Below are 21,052 nucleotides of genomic sequence, written 5' to 3'. Positions count from 1 at the left end.
AAAATGTGTCATGGTAATTATTTTGGTGTGCATCATGTCATTTATCTGTGCCAGGAGAATGGCTCTGCTTTTTCAGAAAGTGACAGATAAATCAAAGGCTTCACACATTATGGTTTTTACTTACCAAGATGCTCAGCCAGCAGGTCTGATATTCTGGGTCCTTTTTTGTTGCCTGTTAATTATCTCACCTACACTTTTAGGGACACTTGAATAAAAATGAATGTAAAAACAGATGATACAAAGTCTTGGCTTCTCACATTGCATTTTGCACCAAGTGCAGAGGATCTTGAATTGCTTGGTGTGGAAACTAGATCCTTTGGGAAGGGGTACCTTCACTCGGTTTAGAATTTATCAATGTTTTGTGGAAACATGACAAAGGCTATTGGACATTGAACCTGTTTCACTCCTTAATTGAATCAGTCTCACCAACAGGAATGCTTGTCCTTAACTGAGACTAACCCAACAAGGTTTTCAAGGAGGCAGGCTTATATCTGGTGTAAAGTTACCCATTCACTCATTTATGAATGTCTATGGAAGCACCAGGCACTGGAAACACCATGATGGCTGCTGCACAGCTCCTGCTTCAAGTAGCTCAGGGTCTGTAGGAAGCTCAGACAAGAAGGACAACAATCACCACTTGGGGCAATCAGTGCTCTAACGGGGGCAAGCAGAGACTGCTAAGGAAGCCACATTGTTCAACCTGGGGGATAAGACAACATTTTCCAGGAAAATATCAACAAATAATTTCATGAAGCCTAGACAAGAGTGTTGAAGTGATAGGAAAAGGAAAGAGAATGCAAGAAAGAGAGCGTGGCTTCACTGAAGAACTGCAAGAAGTCTTATGCTGCCGAAGCATATAAATTCTAGGGGGACACAGAATATAATGTAGGTATACTAGCTGATGTGGCTACTTAAATTCAACTCCAAATGAAATAAAATGTAATGAAATTAACAATGCAGATTACCCATTGCACCAACCATACTTAAAGTGCTAGGTAGAAATAGCACTCTGACCTCAGAATCAGCCCTTAAGGCATTCAGATCTGGCTGAAAAGCCCATGAGAGCATTTCAGGCATGGAAAATCAAGACACTGTGACAAAAATGATCTACATGTTGCTGCACTAGAGGCTGTTAGGGACCAATGGTGATGAACTTTGAATGACAGGTCATTTTCTAAGGACAATGAGAAGTAACTAAAGCAGTTTATACAAGGGAGTAGAATGGTTAAATTTATGTTAGAATAGTCATTCTGTAGGGTACAAAGGGATTGGAGAGAGGCAAGGGTAGGTATTAGAGAGACCAGTAAAAAGAGTATTGTGGTAGTCAGGGTAGGAGATGATGACAGCCTGGAACACGCAGTGTAGGAGAGAAGCACGTGGACTCAACAGATCAACCAAATACATTGTTTAGATGTGGATAGTGAGATGGCATAGATTGAGGTTGACCCCTAGCTTTGGCAGAGAGTGAATGATGACAGCATTAACCTCAGCAGGGGGCCAGGGAGAGGAGTAGCCTGGGGAGGAATGGTGACAAATACAACTCTTTTGCTATATATGATGTGTATAAGGAGGCATCCCAGTGAGCTGCAGAAGGCATTTGAATCAGATCTGAAGCCCAAGGAACAAAGCTGGGTTGGAGAGGAAGATTTGTTTAAGTTATCACCATATGGATGACAGATGAAGCCATGGGAGCAGAGGAGCTGAGCCCCCTGAGGGAGAGAGTGTGGAGTGAGATGCTAAACGGGGCCAGGACTGCGCCTGGAGAAAACTGCAGGTGCTGAGATCAGCCTGGGCAGAAGAGCTCAGAGAAGCAACCACTGAGGTGGAGCAAGAACCAGGTGATGATAACAGGATCTGAGCAAAGAGAGTTTTAGGAAAAAAGGAGGGGTCACTGTGGAAACTGTACCCGAGAGTACCTTAAGGTAAGGGTTGAAAAGTGTTGGTATGATGTGGCAGGAGAGAGGTCATTCTCCAGAAGAATGATGGCGGGGACCGGAGGGGAGGGACTGAAAAATTGGCAGCAAATATAAAAAATTATTTCAAGAGACTTGATGCGGACGGACTTTAGAGATAGCTCATGTCCTCTTTCTATCCATTGTGCCATTTTCAAATGTCTACCTTGTATCAGAGAGTCTGTAAATTATCTTGTACGCTATCCTACTCTACGAATGTTGAAAGTACATAAAGACCTACTCATGTATCTTTACATCATCATTGTTGCCAGTGTAGGTCTTGCAATGCAAGGTGCTTTGGTGACATTTCTTTAATGACTATCCAGCTCTCAGGTTTCCAGGCGTTTGCTAGACTTAAACAAACATAAAATGTGTATCATTACCATGTGTTTTCCTCCTAGAAAACTCTCTGCTTGAATGAAAATGTCTCAGTTCTGGCTGAGAGAAAGATAAGCCAAGGAGTAAACTAGATGTCTTTTTCAGGAAGTTATGGGAGTTGGGGGGATTCCCTCCAAACAAGGAGAGATAGGACAAGGATAGATATATTTTCATTAAAAAATTTTATTATGATTATTTACACCAGTTCCTTGATAAGCATATAAATGTAAACTTTTACTGTTGGCATTATTTCACAGATGACTTATCCAAATTGAGTTAATACTGTCGTTGGAGTGTACAGATAGTGAGAAAATTTGATTATATTCACAGAATATACATTCACGTGCATTTGACAGGTATCCCTGGTCAGGCCAGTGGGATCGACACTGTCCCGTTGGCCCTGCTTCTACTCCGCAGGTGCACACTGGAATCGGTTACGTCATCCATGTGCTCCTCACTCTTCTTTTCCTTTAGGCTGTTGATGAATCTCAGCGTCATTTCATCCCACTCTTCAGGCAGGAGCATCAGCAGAAACCCAAGGCAGATAATGATGGTGGCAGCCAGGCGGACGACATTGAATATCACCTCCTGCTTCAGGAGATCCACAGCTAGGGGAGAAAAATCAGGTCAGTTACAATCCATGGCTATTTTTGAGCTTTGCAAACAAGCGACCAAGGTCAGTGTCACTTCTAGACATTGCCAAACTCCTGTATTTTTTCAAGCTGGAGTTTCCTTTTTCCATATCGCTGGCTATGCTTGCTGTCCCCTCCCTCTTTCTAAATTGTACTCAACCTTCAAGGCTAGTAACCTTTTTAGTTTTCGTTCTTGATACTTCTACACCCTCTTGCCCATCTGTAGTTTCACTGAATTTTCAAATGGGCCAAGCTAACTCATGTTTAGGCCTTTCTAGATGGTTTTTTCTTCAAGATTTATTTATTTATTTGAAAGGCAGAGAGAGAAAGAGAGAGAGAGAGAGAGAGATCTTCCATCTGCTGGTTCACTTTCCAAATGGCCCCAACAGCCAGGGCTGGGCCAGGCCAAAGCCACGAGCGAGGAGCTTCATCCAGGTCGCTCCCATGAATGCAGGGGCCCAAGCACTTGGGCCATCTGCTGCTGCTTTCCCAGAGGCATCAGCAGGGAGCTGGATCAGAAGTAGAGCATCCAGGTCACAGTGTCCATATGGGACACCGGCATCACAGGCTGCAGCTTTATCTGCCACGCCCACAACGCTGGCCACAGTGTTATTTTTAAATGAATTTTAACTGAGGGTGATTTATAGAATATTAAATGAACATTAAAGTGAATTCAATGACATTTAGTACATTCACACTGCTGTGCAGCTACCCTCTCTGCTTCCCAAATATCTCCATCACTTCAAAACAAAACCCAACACCCTTTAAGTAGTTTGTCCTGTGCCCCTTCCTCTAACTCTAGAGTCCCTAGTGACCATCAATCCATTCCGCCCCCCCCATGAATTTGCCTGTTTTGGATACTTCATATAAGTGGAATCTTACACCATGTGATCTTTTGTGCCTGGCTTCTTTCACTTAGCGTCATCTTTTTGAGGTTCTTTGTGCAATGCACAGTTCATTCTGTGGATGAACATTTAGGTGTTCCCATCCTGGCTACCATGAATAGTACTGCTATGAACAGTTTTGTACAAGGGTATTGGAATCCTGCTTTCAAATGCTTGAGGTATATACCTAGAGGTGGAGGTGTTGGCCACACCCATACTATTCTTTTCGCATGGGATGCTCTTCTCTCCTCATCCATCTTTGTACCCAGCCAGACTCACCATTAGATTTTCTCCCTCTTGACTTCTTGAAAGGAACCACTTAGATGTTCCTCCTATGTGCTCTTTCAGTCTATACTTTTGGTAAACCACTTCTCTCTCGCCATTGTAATTGCTCTGTTCCCTTTGTTTTCCCTTCTATGCTACATGGTGAAGAGGACAAGGACTGTGCCTTATTCAGGATCCATCACCAGGGTTACCACAATAATTGGCATACACTAGGTGCTGAGAACTTATTGTTGGGTGAATGAGTCCATGGAGGAATGAATGAATTTCCTTGACAATTCCACTCCTCTCTGATATTTCTTCCCTCTGAAGGACTGTTGCTCAGAGTCTGAATTTAGCATTTAATAATAAATTACTTTGTATAGTTCCAAGTTGTTTCATGTATGTTGGTCTTGTTTTCCAAATTTGGGACCAAGCCTCTTAAAGCAACAACCATATAATTTTCCTGTCTTTTTATAATTCTTATTACATAAGTGCTCAATAAATATTTCTGATTGTCCTGCAGGAAGGAAACATAGCTACTCAAGACTTGGAATCATAGAATTTCGAAGGTAGAAGGACTGAACAGTGATCCAGATAACCCCTTTTCATTACTTGTTTCATTAGAAGTTTTCCTGGAAAGATCATCTTGAAAAAAATAGCTTTTCCTGTTGTCCCTGCGGTGAGTTGAATTGCTTTTTCCTTCTCTGTATCCCAGAGGGCCATCTGCTCTGCCCCCAGGGAAGGTCCTGCCACTCCGCTGCGCAGGGACAGTCTGATGGGAGCCACCACCCTGTACTTTCCCTACACTTTCATTAGTGACGTGTACTCAGGAGTCCTGTGCCGGGTTGCCTTTTGTTTCCATGGGACTTTCTCTAAAAATACCACAAAATTAGGTTGTCAGGGAGATTACATGAAACCCAAAAGATACATCTGGTATTTAATTCTAAAAGCACAACCAAGTAAAAACAGTGTTTTTGTAGCTGCAAATTTTAAATCTGATGCCTAGTTATTCTGTTGTCTGCCACCTTCAGGATATTTAAAAACATCTTCCCAAGCGAGGGAATAATTCAGAATTACTAGAAGCAACAGTTCAGGCCATAAAACAAACAGGAGCAGACGCCTTATCGTAGGTTCAGAACCCGCACATGCCAAATTGCACCAGTACCTGCATTTCCAGGAACGCTGAGCACTGTCCCAATGGAGATCAGGATTGGGTATGTCAGCACCACACCCACGTTCACCAGGATGTTGAAGGCTGTAAAATCGAGGAAGATAAGCAGGATAAAGGGGAATTGATATTCAAGGCTCTTTTCTTCTTAACACAAAATAATCAATATCTTTGCTGAATGTGACTTCCAAAGGGTCCATACCTTCGGTCAATCAGCTGTCTAATTTTGGAGATCTATGCCTGTTTGTCTGGCATGAATAAGCCACACCCTTTTTCCTCCTCTGTCACTCTGGGTTCTTATGCTGTTGCCACTTTTCTGGGCAAAGGTATATGAAGCAAATGCAAAGAGGTAAATAATCAATTCACCACACTGTTTATTTGCACTGTCAAGGTTAGCTGGGACCAGGGAGGCTGAAAGCTCGTGATTGATTGAAGTCAGGTGCTTTCTATCTATGTGACTTTATTTGCCCTATTCCTGAACAATGATAAATTCTAGTGCTACTGCTTCAAGGAAGGTGTAGCCGAGGGCAGCCGATGCTGTTATTCCGCCTCTTGAGCTGACCACCATATTGGCAAACCTCACAGTGTGGGATCAACATAAATCACTGAATTCCAGGGGCATTTTCCACATCTGATATGTGCAGAGGTTGCCAGAATGCAGCTCCATAGAATTAACTGAAGGTACATCTTGATGCTTCTTAATCACTATCTTTGGACTTCCGTTGAACATAAAAGTAGTTAAGACAACCTTTCCTCAAAAATTATCCAACATATAAGCTTTCCAGAAGAAATAATAATTGTAAATGACAGAGCCTTATTTTAATAGGGTTCACGAAGTTGGTTTTAAGGGTTGCAGATATGAATGTTAGCTATAAAAGGTTCTCAGTTCAGAGACGACCTGTATGAAAATAACTCAAGAGTTTGGCCATATCTCTGCTGAACCAAAGAAGGTCCTAGAAGCGTTTCAGGTCGCATGGTGTGTATGACTCCATTCTCTTCTATCATCTCTGCTGTCATTAAGTAGACTTAGTCGGCGACTTGGTAACCTGGAGTCCCTTGAGCTTAGCAGGTAGAGAGTCCATGTTCGATATTCACAAGGCTGATGCTCTTTTCTAACGTTCGCACAGCGATAGTGGTGCTCAAGGCTGCTCAAATTATAAAATTAGAAATTTACCAAGCGTAGGACCAGCTCTGCCAAACTCCTTAACTGGCATTTTATTGGCCGGACTGGTTATTTTAGCAGATTGAATGGAAGTATACTTGAGGAGAACTGAGACCTCCTCACTTAGCAAGAGCCAGGTGACTTCTGTGAAATGTGTTATCTATTTCTCCTGAGTTCTTTAGACAGAACAATTCCACTCTCCTTTGACAAACTAAGGAAAACAATGCGTAGGTCCACTTGTCGCTGGGCACAAGGCCTAGCTTGAGCTTCAGACATGTCAGGTGAATGGGTGAGGCCAGCCTGCATCAGTGCTAAGACACTCCCTGGAAAAAGATGAATCCAAGAGAGGGACTGAGGCAAGGTGAACCCAAGCAAACAAGAAAGCCATCGTTATAGGAGAATTTTGGCAACTCAGAGCATAGACTGGTGTGTCTCTTAGCTCTGTCTCCCAGCATAGCCCCAACCAGATCCTGTTTGATTCTATGGAGAAGAGAAGAATGGAAATGAAAACTTAAGAATTACAGCACTGAAGTCTGTGGGACCCTAGGTGTGTAGCACAGTAAGGACAGAGGCTAACTGCTTAGCTTGTCACTGCAAAGCTTTGGCAAGGTGAGATCTGCAGTGCACTCGGGGGTAGGCCTGGCACTATACTTGTTGGGGTGTGCAGAGTATGCTGCTTGTTGGCAAACTCCAAAGTCCAGATGGTTTGGGTATGGGTGACATCCAGTCTGAACAAGCGTGCCCAGGATTGAGTGAGACATGTCATGGAATATACATTGGCCAAGGGCTACTTGCAGCAAAGTAGAACTCATGTATGTACAGTAGAAGCCAAGAGTCAGTGAAATTTGGTTGTGATTTTTCCTTGTTAGGTTGTCTTTGGCCAGGGAATCATCTAGCACTTTGAATTAGGATGTTCTGGTCTTGTGGACATGCAGTTGATTATTTCCATTCCATTTAGCAGAGGTTATGAGAGATGATTACCATGCATCAAAAACCAGAACTCAAGGGATCAACAATTAATGTTTGATTCTTCTCTCCAGGGACCCCTGCCTATTGAAGACCTCCCCTTAGGGGCCTGGCCAAAGAAGATAATGATGGTCTAATCAATATCCTGTGTAGGAATAAAAATGAGGAATTTTTTTTCTCCCAGGCATTGCAATGCCGCTATCACATCAAATCACATCATCTTGGTGAAGGTCAGTTGAGATTGGTGCACGTCCTGCCGGTCAGGTGTGATAGGGAGACAGGCAGTGGGCAGGGGGCTGGCCCATGGTTTTGTTTTGAAGGAGACAGGAATGAAAATGATTGGATTGTGAATAAACAGACGTGATCTGAGTCATGGGGTTGTTGCTGTTGTCTGCTGCCTGGCGGGAGAAGAATAGGTTTTGTTGTTTTCCAGGCTCCTCTCACATCAGCAGTGACAGCAGCATGGCAGCTTGAGAGTGGGCGCCTGAAGCCCAGGTGGAGCAGGTAGCCGCAGAGTTACAAGGAGCTGGGAGAAAGATGTTGAAAATCTCCAGTTCTTGCCCATCACCAAGGCACAGTCTACTTAGCCTGCTTCTCTCATCTGATGAAGACTTCCTATTGCAAATGCATTCTCCATACTCAGCCAGCGTGAGCTGTTTAATACGTAGACATGAGCCTGTCATCCTGCTTAAGGATCATTAAGTGGATTTTGAATCCAAATCCCTCAATGTGGCTTTCCAGGCAACCTCATCTTTCCTCTCAATCTTCGTCTCTACCCCTCCTTCCCTTTTTCATGCAACGAGTGTTCTGGCCGTTTTGAACCAGTCTAAGTCCCTTGAATGCAAACTCAATTTCTCACCTCTGTCCAGTGCTCTGTGGCACCCATGGATCGTGATGACACCATGCAGGGGCCAGCGTTGTGGCACAATAGGCGAAACCACGGCTTATAATGCCGGTGTCCTATATTGGAGCACCAGCGTAAGTCCTGGTTGCTACACTTCTGATCTTGCTTCGTGCTAATATGCCTGGGAAGGCAGCAGAAGATAGTTCAAGCGCTTGGGGCTCTGCCGCCCATGTGGGAGACCAGGGTGGAGTTCCTGGCTCCTGGATTTAGCCAAATGCAGATTTAGCTGCTGCAGCCATCTGGGGAGTGAAACAGTGGATGGAAAATCTCTCTCTGTGTCTCTCCCTGTTTCTCCCTCTGTCTCTGTCACTCTGCTTTTCAAATTAATTAATTAATCAAGTAAATAATTTTTTTAAAAGTGCCATTTGGTACAGTTTGAAGATCAGATACTTGAAGGCCAGTCATAAACCCAGCGGCTTTGCGCCTCAGCTGCACATGTTAACCCTTGGAAGCCACACAGATTGACTAAGTCTGATCCAAACAAGAGCCTGCAATGAACCTGCTAAATGTGCAATGATGTTAACCAACACAAACTTGGAGAACTGAGCACAACTACAGTAACCCAAGAAAAGGTCAAGCAATGCAGAAAATGAAAAGTAAGACCTGGGTGCACTTACCCAGCCACAGCCCTGCCATGCCACACAGACAGCCCCAAGGCAGAGCTGCGAAAGAGGACCAGTGCTCCACCTTGGTGAAATATAAGATGACCGGTGTAAAGGAGATGAAGATCAAATTGAAAAATCCCAAGGTAGAGACAAAGTGTGCCGCTTCACCAAAGTTGGCAGTTCCGAGAAACATCTTAAACAAAACCTAGAATAGCAAAGAAACTCAGTCAAAGACGGTGGGGACAGCAAGGCAATTTTATTGATCTTCCGGAGTTTATCCTCCATTTTTTCTAGCTCTGCCATCTCCGTGGCACTAATGTGCTGTTGAAATAAGGAATGAAAATGTTCCCTAGCTCCTACGTGAACCAGCCAGTGCCGCAAGATGAATTCGTTGTATCTGCTGAGAGATTCTGCACTGAGTTGGGTGCCACCAGCAGTAACGGCTCTAGAGTGACAAACCCAGACAAACCCAGACATTTCTTCTAGGACCAAGATGCCATGAATTCTTTCTTTAAGCCTGGGCTTCATTCCATTTTTATTTTGACAGATACTGAAAACTAAATCAGACATAGAGGGAGCCTGCCACTATGTTGCTAATAGAAATAATAATGATGCCCTGGATTTACAAGCACTTTTCTTTCTGAGCTTAAAATGTCTTCACAAAATTATATTTATTCTCTGGATTGAGAAGCAATTTTCTCCATGAGTTGAAAGCCTGTGTGCAGAGGAAGACAAGGAGTGGCAAACTGAAGTCTGAAGCCACACAAGAAGCCAGCTCTGCAGTCTGTGTTTCTTAGCTTCTTAACCCCTCTCTTCTCTTTACTAAGCCTCTAACAATGTAAAACGGAGCTGATCTGCTCTGCCTGAATTACCACACAGATAGGAGTCTGTGCACACTAACAAACACGACTAACCCCAGAAAAGGTGTAGACAATTTTCTCTATAAGATGGCCACCTTGGTGACATAAGAACTCCGGATACTGCTTTTAAGTTGAACTGATCTTATTATTTTTGCCAGATTTTAATGTCTTCTCTTATTTTTCCAGTTTTTAACTGATGCATAAATCTTTCATATATTTATAGGATGCCATGTGATGTTTTGGTATATGTATACATCATGTAATGGTCCAAACAGGAGAAATAGATCTAGTTCCTCAAACATTTATCATTTCTTTATAATAAAAGCATTCAAAATCCTTTCTTCTAGCTTTTTAAAGGAAAAACACACTGTACATTGTCCTCTATGGTCATACTGCTGTGTAATAGAACTCCAGAGCTTCTTACTCCTATCTAACTGTAACCTGGTACTTGTTAATCTCTTTCCCCACTTTCTCTCTCCAGCCTCTCGTAACCACTGAACTTATTTCTCTTCTTGAGAGACTTCATCAAGGGAGCTTGGGTATGTGCTCACCTTGCATCACACCACACACTGTGGTAGAGCTTCTGTTGTGAGTAAGCCAGACACTAATGCTGAGTGAGTGAACACTTGTCAAGCCCATCACGCAGAATTGATGGGTCAAGAAAGGTTGGTATGGAAATAGATTGCATGATGTTGGCGAATAATCCTAACAGGCACCCAGGGGGGGATGCAAAGGGCATATTTTGCAGATTGAAACACCAAGAGGGGTGCAATGGTAGAGTCTCTTGGATAAACCCAGAAAGTTGGTTCTTGAAAGGAGAGGTTTGGAGAATAACGTCTTAGATCTGCTCTATCATGCCTCACTTCTGATTCAGGTGAAATGACTCTGAATAGAATGAGTGCCCAGAGTGGGCTGACAGCATCATCAGAAGGGAAAGAGGTGCTCGCAGTAGGAGCACCTGTGGCATAGGGGTAACAGGTATCACACAGCCAGGTCTCAAATGACAGCTTGCTTATTATTCCTAATAGCGCTGTGACATTTCAATGATGACGACAGTTGGTTAAATTAAATACAAGGAGAGGAGAAGTTTTACTCATGGGTCTGCTGTAACGGACAGATAATCAGGGGAGCAAGAGCTTGCAGCACAGGCTCAGGGGTTGGCTGGTCCAGAGTTGAAGTTCATGGCTCTCTTGCTTTCTGGCTGTACAACCTTGGACAAGTTCCTTAATATTTCACAGGCTCAGTTTCCTCATTTGGAAAATGGAAATAAGCATGCTTCATATGGTTGTGTTAAACAGGTGAAAATTCCCGACAGGTGCCCATGCATGAAACTACTGTGTCAGTGATGCTTAGTATTATTTAAGCACACCTGCTTTTTTTTTTTTTGAACCAAGCTTTTCATTGTACTTTCTTACTTTACTACTTAAGTCTAAGCTATGAGTAACAGTTGACTACAACAGAAAGTACACAACCACATACCTTATACAATGCAGATGTGGAGGCTGAGCCCACGGCAAAGGCCACTCCTATGATGGAATCGGCATGGAAATTATCTGCATAGGCCATCATGACAATGCCAGTGATCGCCATTATTGCAGCAACTATCTGTCGAATACATTGCAAGGAAACAGGAAAAAAAAAAAAACAAACCTTGATGCCTCTGTATCCCATATCAAACAATTCAAGACTGTGAATGTCGCTAAGTACTTCCTTCAACCTAATTACCTCTTCTACAGCACTGCTAAACTGTAGGAAGATCAATATTAAAAATAAATCAGGGTGTTGAGAGACATCCAGGCATAGAAAATAAAAGCTACTCACATTCTTATTAAGGACAGGCAATTTTAGTTTAATTTTTTAGCTCAGCTTTCTAGATATTAATAGCCATATTGATGAAATTAATTTAGTAGGAAGTTGCTTCTGAGCACCTTCATCTACACTGTATTCTTTTTCTCCAAACAAGTCCTGCATACCTTTCAATTAGTTCCTTGGATCAGTGTATGTTTCTGAAGACCTTCATATCACCAAGATGTTATTAGGGAGACATAATACCAACATAGCTAAGAGACAAATGTAGGCTAAGGGGAAAAAGAAAGTGAACAACCTCCCATGGTGATTGATCCAGAAATGAGCTGACTGCTCCATCACTGGGACAGCAAGCAGAGGCCAGTTCTTCCTTTTGTTTACATGCAAATTAATTCCATTTTTAGGTAAGCCACAGAAAGACAATTTCATTTAATTATGCCACAGCATTCATTCCTTGCATGAAGTGTAATATTCATAATTTGACTGAAGTCGTGTTGGCTTACTGTAAAATTATATAATCCCGAGAACATTCAAAACGGGAGTCTACTACCTTAGTGAAATGCTGATTTGAATCTGTTTAACTGTCTTGAACTGGCGATGTTGGAAAACCTTTCAAACCTACAGTAAACAGTAAAATAACAACTGTGGACTAGGGAGCATACATCATTTCCTTAGGAAATAGTTTCACTGGCTTTAAAATTGAGTTGAGAATGTGTGAGAAATTTAAACCTATATGGCAATGAATTTTGTTACACTTCAGTTCTGAGTATTCCCAATAAATAAATTCCTCTGAGGGTATTTTTTCCTACATGTGTGACTTTTGGGGGCCCTGCTGAACATTATTAGTGAATTAACTTGTTATAAGCAAATGTGGAACTTTAGAGTGTGACTGTAGACTTGATGCTGGTGGAAAATCCGCTCATGATGGTTGTAATCTAGATGCTGCTAAGGCAGTGTTTTGTGAATGACCCCTGAGAGCAAGGGCACAGTTGGTTTCCGAGTAGCTTCATGGTAAAGTGTCCTTTAGGAAAAGCAGCAGGAGTGTTTGAGAATAGATGCTGCCGTGTCAGCATTGAGAAGTCGTCTTCATCAAATGTGACCCAGGAGACTGCTTGACGGGAGGCAGCTCTCGCTGAGTGAGTATCAGACTCTGCCTCACACCGGGGGGGAATAGAGTTGAATACACCCCATGAGGTGTCAAGGAAAATTTCCAAACAAGAAGTAATAGACTCATAAATAAACATGGAGAGGGGGCTACCTAGACCTGGAGATTCTGTAGGTGTTATCACTTTCCTTGGCCTGGGCATTTATAGTTCTGCCAGGGATTTGCAACAATTCCTTGGGTGCTCTGATTTCAGAGAAATGAAAAGGGAGTTGGCTGTTCCAGCATTTAAGTTCATGTCTCTGTTGCTTTCACATCACATACTGGCATTTTCTGATGCGTTTTCACGTCTAGATAATGTTCATAGGCTAAAGTATTCACATGCACAAATGAACTATTCATGAGACTGAGGGTGTAGGACAATACATTCAAGTTGATATTTGTTTTCCTTGGGTCAAGATGTATTTTCTTGGTCAAATGAACAAGTAGTTACTTCAAGACCAGGTTAATAGAAACGATCTAAGGAACTGTAATATGATACGCTGTTTCCTATTTAAAATTACCCTCAGGTCTGACCACAAGTGACTCCGCCTTTTCTGAGTCAGCCATCAGTAAAAATGTATACATATCAAATTCTACCAAAAGTCTTCTCAAGATAGGAGCTGGATATGGCTAAAGATTGCATGATCTCATCGTTAAGTCAAAACAATCATCTAAGTAAGCCTCTTAAGGATCTCTGCTGCTTGTTAGAGTCAAGTGATTGTGAAAATAGGAGCCTGGATTACTTGAATTGTATCAATGTCTTCCAACTGCCGTCATGGAGAGAAGCGTTTTTCACTTGGGTGACCAGACAATGCAGTTAATTAAGTTCTGAAAGCACAGAAATACGAATGTTTGAGATGTTAGGGAAATTCTTCTCATGGTACAAACAATAACTTGTAGGTTACTTAATGTGTTCCTAGGAAGGGGCGATAAGTTGAACTGTTTGCCACATTTTTATGTAAATTTCACAACAATCCGATAGGACATCTTCTCTATGGTCATATTGTAAGAAATTCTCAAGATAGTCCTTATCTACCTAGCTGGTAGTAAGGGAAGTGCTCTCAGCTAATCTGGGAAATGCAGGATAATGTAGGGTGCATGGCCTATTAACAACTGTCATTTGGATGATCCTACAGTGGCTCTGCCTGGTACCATGGGTTTAACTTGAATGTCCAGAGAACAAATAACATAAGCACAAATCTGAGCTGCATGCATTTTCAGGGTCAGCCATCCAAGAAGGATTAATCCTTAATAATAGAAAAACACACAATGACTCTAGGCTCAGCTCACTGAAAATGTATCTACAAGAAGTTAGCACCTTAAATATTGCGTCAAAAATTACACACCTGCTCATTCACAGGGTGTCAACCACAAAATTGCTTCTGGGACACGTTAAACGCATATGAGGAACACTGCCGAAAATGCATGAGTGGGGGCCCCTGTTTGGCTCTGCTGACAATCTGTTCTGATTCCAGCCTCTAAACCAGCCAGAGTGTCTATCTAAAGAAGTGGAAGTCGGGATACACACCACCAGCAAGGCCAGTGAGGGCTGCACTAATGATCATTCTTTTCTCAGTGAGTGGATTTAGCCTACATTTTTCAAGGAACTACATGGTTATACAGAAACTTCTGCACATGATATATTTAGGGACCTGCAAAGAACCATCTTTTTTACTCAGATCCAGTTAAACTGAACAAAAGCTGAAATGTGAAAAGTGAAAGAGATGTGACCGTGTGTAGTCATTCAGACATGCTGTGAATGAGGGGCTCTGGGAGAGCCTCTTGGATGGCAGCAAAACCAAGAGTTGCCAGGTCACTGAACACGACCCACCTACATCTATTTTCATGTCATAAAAGTCACTTGAACATGATCTCAAAGTGAGACCTGGACAGAAAGAGGGAAAGAAGTTCCAGAAGGAAAGACTGAAGGATGTATGTGGGGAGTCAACACACTGCACCTGGTTGAAGGGGCTGTGGAGTCCCTGTGGGCATAAAACCTGAGGAGCATCACACCCAGCCTTCTCCCCCACTGGCTGCATTCACAAGTCAGTGTTCTGTGGAGAAGCAGATGTGAGGGATGAGTCCTTCTATCCATCGTCCACTGCCTGTGGAAGTGTAAAGTACAAAGAAACAGAAGGTCATCTTGAATCTTATCTCGGGATGCAGTATCAGTACACAGAGCCCAGCTGCCATCTCCTGGAGCATCAGGAGCCCAGTTTAAATTCAGCGACAGATCTAGCTTCACTAACAGACTCAGTCAGCCCTTTGTGACTACAGAATGTCTCTGTAGCAGCCGCCATTTGAGGAGCTAACTGCCTGGGGACACACCTAGAGCTGGAAAACATGTCAACGTGAAGGTGATGGGACATAAATTTGTTTCCTAAGTTTTCTAATACAGTTGGAATCTGTTGAACCATGCTCTGATCACCAATTTTCTCCAGATGTTCAAGGAAATTTGAAAATGAAGGAAAATTCTGAGTTAATACATAAGGGCTTAGATCTAAACAAAAGGTTTCTAACCCTGCGGTCTGCCGTTAACTTTTCCTCGAGGTGGAATGGATGCCAGCAGCAGAGAGAAAGCTCACAGCCAGTGGCTCAGTTTCCTTGTTAAGAGCCCTCTTTCACTAAGGTGATGTGGTTTCTTTGGTTCCTATGAGTTTAAGAAGTATAGCTAAACAAGACAGGATTTCGGAGATGGGAAAACACCCAAATTCAATGCTGCGAGAGTTGGATTATCACTTTCTAATGTTTTCAATTAAAAATATGATCTTTTAAAGAAGCTCACTAACTTCCATGATATGATCATATATATGAACTACAAGCAGTTGCTCATGAAAGAGCTATTTAACACAGCAAAGATGACAGTAAAGCAATTGAAATGATTTTATAATAGAAAACTAAGCATAACTGATCACCTCTCTATAATTCAATCAATATTCCAAGTAAGCAAGATATTAGCAAGTTATTCATAATACCTAATGCATTTTTATGTGGGTATTGCTCACTCTGATCTACTAGTCACCTAGATAAACTCATATTTACTGATGTTATGACTTAAAGCGTCTTGTATTCTCTTCGTGGTGTTATTTTGACATGAAAAAATAGAAGTAGGGGAGGCCATAGCTTTCATCTTCCATACGATCATTTTACGGGCCAAACAAATGAGCATTATAATCCAACAACCATCTGTTTCTAAACTGCAGAAGCTTTATCACAAACCATAAAGATAAATTTTAATTTGTTGACTGAAAGCATCTCTTTCACCATTTTTTGAAAAAGAGGAGTCCAGTGGGGTGACATGTGGAGGGGCTGTGTCTTAGATTATTTAAAGGCATAGGCAATAAGAGCTGCACTCATGTTGTTGGTGCTCTGTTTGCCTTCATTTAATTTCTCAAATGACCTAATTATACATGTTCTCAATATGTCTCAGAAGGGGAAGAATTGCTGATACTGTCAAAAAGCAAAATGCTGAATATGTTTTGGTTCTTCTCATATTCTGTGGCCTGATTATGGGTATCATTAAAATTATACTTTGACATTCTTCTGAAACATGGCATAAAGCGCTTCCTAATGCTTCACAGTGAGAAGTGAAGCATTTCCTGTCATTTTAAAAGAAAAATATCCAACTTCCACCAGCATGCCTGACACTAATGCTTACTCATTTGCCACCTATGATGTCTTAATTTGTGTATGGATTTATTAGCAAGTACTTATTGGCTGCTTAATAACCTTCTATCAGTTCTTACTATTTAAAGAAGCTAGATAAGTTTCCCAAGGCTGCTGCAATGAATTGCCACAAACTCGGTGACTTAAAACAACAGAAATTGATTTCTCAAAGTTGTGGAGGCTAGAAGTTCAAATTTCAGCCAGAGCCATGCTTCCAAGAGCGTCTCTAGGGTGGGATACATTTCTTGCCTCTTCTAGGCTTTTTGGTGGCTGCTCTGGCACTCCTAGCTTGTGGGCACATCACCCCAACATAGCTTTGTGGTCCCATTGCCTCCTGCTAGTCCTTGTAGCTCCCATGTGGGTCTCTAACAAGGACATTTGCTGTTGGACATAATCCAGGATGATCTCTTCTTTTCAAGATCTTCACATTACTGATATCTACAAGGACTTCTATTCCGAAAAAATCAAATTCATAGGTTTTTGGGGATTAGAACACAGACGTATCTTTTGGGGAGCTGTAATTCAACTCACTGCAGATGCCAAATTGAAAATGACGAAAATGACAATGGTTAGTAGTCTCTAGGCAGATTTACTCAATCTGTGATTTAAATACAAGTTACACAGCTGAGGTTTATTTTTTTCTCTAAAAGACCTTAAATTAACGTTATACCTTTGATGTAACCTCTTACATCAGTCAGGTCCATGGTCAGATATACTCGTTCACTCTAATATGCTCACTTTCTCCCTGGTAAATCTAATATTGAATATGTTGATTTATTTTTGGCATTCAGATGCCATTGAAGGCCTCCACGTTTCCATGGTGGTGGAAGACAGTGAAGAGAAAGATCTCATACAAACATGAACGACTTTATTCATTATATCTTCAAATAACTATTGAGCTCAGCTTTGCACCCTGAGTTACTCTAGGCGTTGGAAGTAGAAACAGGGCTGGCTTTAGGGCCATGGAGATGAGTACAGTTCCACGCTAAGAACTTCCTCACACTTGGGACTTGCACTTGGTCTGTTTTTGCTGTCTTGAAATAGTTGATGTTTTTTAAAAACAAGGGCCCTGCATTTCATTTGCACTGGGACCCATATGTTATGTAGTCAATCCTGAATGGAGCAGTGAGCCATGTAGGAGGGGTCCCCAGTCTCAGGAGCTTTCCTGATGGTAGACAGGCAGCACCTAGCTTTAAATACATGATTCTGGGTCCTATGAGTATTGAACCTAAGATCAGCTAGAGAAGATGTGGTATCACAACTGGTATACCCTAGTGGTACCTTGGACTGACTCACATAATTTTTAATTTTGTCTTCCAGGAAAGCTTTCTACTTAAGGCTCATATCAAGCTTTAATTTTCAATTTCTGAGCAGTGTCTCCCATGATACAATCATAATTTTCTAATTGGATTTTTTTCTTAAAAAAGCTTTCAGGATTAATGGCCATCACCAACTCTCTCACTAATATAGACATTAATTTCAGCATTTGGGAGGGAAGCAAGGATTGTGGAATCATTGCCAAACAAGAGCACCATTTTTATAGCAAAATATATTTCAAATCCGATCTTGGCCATATCTTTCAGAGAACAATAGGTTGTATAATGCTGATACTCTGGGGAAAGGCTGTTCATCTGGTCCTCCTTCTAAAGCATTGTTGTCTCAATATTTGCATCATGGTGGCATGTCAGATTGTATGAAGGATATCTAATTCCTTACCTCTGCATCTATTGCACCAAGTCAGCTATGTCTAACACAGAACAGGCATTCAAAAATTATTTTAATTTGTGTTACTCCTGAGAGGAATAATCTCAGAACTGAAGTGGTTGGTGGGAGTTTAGTGCATTTCAAGTAAGAATGTGTACCCCAAAGTACAAGCTGTTGATTTTCGCTTCACTTCTAGATTGGTCATATGAGATATACAGCCACTTTTAGCAGCGTTGTGACAATGCCAGTGATATGAATTACTGTTTGGTAATCTTACCTCTCTACACCAATATTAATTAAATTCACCTAGGTGGCTGTATGGGAGTTGCCCTAATATTTGACAACATTTGTTGATTGAAAAAATAAGAGCCACAATCTTTACTGTGGCTTAGTTTTCTCAGACCCTTCTGTCCTGAGGACCAAGGGAATGGATCACACCATTAATTCTAAAAATTAATTCCAAGACAAGAACACATTTCTCTTGTTTTAGTGTCTCCCGTTGCAGTCAGCTCACTATCCCATGGAAACAATCCCTTTATCCTTTCATGATGTCTCACTGCCTTGGCTTCCTACCGCGTCTTCACATTTCAATTTGTTCTCAGAACCAATGGGAAAAGTGTTACAGGAACTCCATGAAACAATGCAGCTGTCCTGATGTCAAGATCTGCAGTCAAAGGAGGCATTGCACAGGGAACCAAGTGTGCCATTACCCTCACTCCCATGAACCTGTCCTTCAGCACGATCCAGGATAGCAAGAAGACAAAGGCTTTGTTACAACAGAACAGGGCAGAGACATCAGTGGCCGTCAGCTTCTTTAAAGCCAGTAAATACAGGTAATTTGTCAAAGTCCATAGAATAGAAAAGGGAGCAGTTCTTTTAAGAAAGAGCTTCAATGTCAGGCCATCTTCACCAAAAATCCGACTGCATTCCCTAGGGAAGAAAAAGAGATTAATACACAAGAACCAGAGGTGACATGTCTTGTCTAACTCTTCACAGCCATTTGCAGGCAGGAGTGCAGACAGCAAGACCCAGCAGTCACCTGTGGAACACACTGGGCCCAGCTCTGCTGCCTCGGGGCTTCAGAGGGTGCACCTGGGTCCTTGGAAAAGAGCCCGCATCTCCCAGACACAGGGCTAGGCTGCCTCCTCTCCAGGTATTCTCAGGAGATCGCCAGGATGCACCTGCTGCTACTTCTGGACATTCTCAAAGAGACCCAGAGAAAGGTAGAAATGGGCAGTTGATGGAATTGTGAGCTGTAGGAAGAAGTGGAAGGTTCTTTCCCAAAAGGTGAATGCGACAGAATCAAATGGCTACCGACATCTTACAAAACCCTATGGAACAGGGACCCTGTGATTAACAGGGACAGATTCACAGGGACATTTACTAAATTCTTGGGAATTTACTATTCCTAAAACACTGTACCTTTCGTTAGTGTATATGCTGAGTTGCATAATTTCTTTTCTCACCAGTCTTTATTTAAGAGAGAGAGAAAAAAAACCAGACTTCTCTCTGATGGCTTCCTCCCCAAACACTCACAATGGCTAGAGACAGGCAGAGCTGGGAACTGAATCCAGGTCTTCCACTTTTGAGTTACACTTGCTGCCTCCAAAGGGCTGCACTGGCAGGAAGCTGGAATCGGGAGTGGAGCCATGACTCAAACCCAGGTGTGCTGATACGGGACACAGCTGTCCCATCCCAACAAATAGCCCAACTCCTAGGCCAATGTTCATCCTTTGCCAGTGTTCTTAAGACAGAAAAAATTTAAAAGCCTCTGTGATAACCCCCAAGATGATAAAAAAAAAAAGCTAAATATGAAACTCAGGTTACATCTAAATACAGACATTGGCCATTTTGGAGGAATTGTCTGAATTCATTATGTGGAAAAAATCACTTCCGTTAAATCTGTAATTTGTTTGATATCTGATTAAATTGGCTATGTAGCCCAAGGGGAAAATTTCTTTTCTTCCTTCTTCTTCTTTTTTTAAAGATTTATTTAAGAGGCAGAGAGATAGATAGCTAGAAGGGAGTGGGGAGGGAGCAAGCTCCGTTGCATTAGTTGGTTCACTCCCCAAATGCTTGCTACAGCCAAGGCTGGACTGGTCTGAAACTAGGAGCTAGGAACTCATTCCAGGTTTCCCATATGGGTAGCAGGGACACAATTACTTGAGCTGTTACCAGCTCTTCCCAGGGTCTGCATTAGCAGGAACCTAGAGTCAAGAGGTGGAGCCAGGCACCAAACTCAGGCACTCTGACATGGGACACAGATGTCTTCACCAGTGTTTTAACCACCAGGCTAAATGCCACCCCCTCAGAGGCCATGATAATCAAGAGGTTCACATTAATGAAACTTATAGGCAATGATGGACGTGAAACTGTGACAGTGTATGACCATGAACCGAAAGAGACCCACCATGATAGAATTTAGCTTTCCTTTTTCACTCAGCTAGCCATGAACATTCAAGCATTTACTGGGCAACTATTTTGTGTTTTCAAGAGTAGTGTAAGGATTTTGTTCAAGTCAACAAGTTGTTACTGTTTGAACATGATTATAATGTTTGCAGTGAACTGTATTGGTGGCTCTAGATAGCAGTAGGCCTAGTTTTTCTCTTTCATATTTTACTGAAGAGTTACGGTGCCTGAAAAGTATTGCAAACCAAAGTAATCACTAAGCAGTGTTTGCCTCCTGTATACAAAGTAACTTACTCATGGGAGGACCAGGCAGAGTAAGCAATAAAAGCTGCCAGTGCAGGGAGCAGAGCTGTTAAGATCCTGCTTCACAGTCTGTGTTGCTTTCAAGCAGCTAAGAATGCTGGGAGTTGTAGGTTAGCAATTATAGGAATGTTACAAATGCACACTGCACATAGATTCTTGTACAGTGATTTTGCTTTCACATAGGGTACAAGCAAAAAGGATGGATTTTCAGAAAATGAAAATGAGGTTTCCCAAAGGTTAATTTG

The 21,052-nt window shown here is 42.1% G+C and overlaps 1 protein-coding gene across 2 annotated transcripts in view; it reads right to left on the bottom strand.

Annotated features, from left to right (window-relative positions):
- Positions 1-2,501: 2,501 nt before the first annotated feature.
- The window catches only part of SLC35F4 (solute carrier family 35 member F4), a 263,339-nt gene continuing 244,788 nt past the window's right edge, over positions 2,502-21,052 (bottom strand). Inside the window, exons 1-5 of one of the 2 annotated variants that reach the window (XM_070053597.1) lie at positions 18,806-18,927; positions 11,255-11,376; positions 8,928-9,120; positions 5,276-5,365; positions 2,502-2,938 (exon numbers count right to left, since the gene is read on the bottom strand). In XM_070053597.1, coding sequence (XP_069909698.1) covers positions 2,697-2,938; positions 5,276-5,365; positions 8,928-9,120; positions 11,255-11,365 — 636 coding nt within the window. In that variant the 5' untranslated portion in view covers positions 11,366-11,376; positions 18,806-18,927 and the 3' untranslated portion in view covers positions 2,502-2,696. Of the gene's footprint in view, positions 2,939-5,275; positions 5,366-8,927; positions 9,121-11,254; positions 11,381-18,805; positions 19,026-21,052 lie in introns of those variants that run through there. The other variant, XM_002718268.5, reaches the window with a different exon arrangement.

This window comes from Oryctolagus cuniculus, chromosome 12, assembly GCF_964237555.1.
Source record: "Oryctolagus cuniculus chromosome 12, mOryCun1.1, whole genome shotgun sequence".
In the NCBI taxonomy this organism is placed as follows: Eukaryota; Metazoa; Chordata; class Mammalia; order Lagomorpha; family Leporidae; genus Oryctolagus; species Oryctolagus cuniculus.
This window is presented reverse-complemented; position numbering and strand designations above follow the sequence as displayed.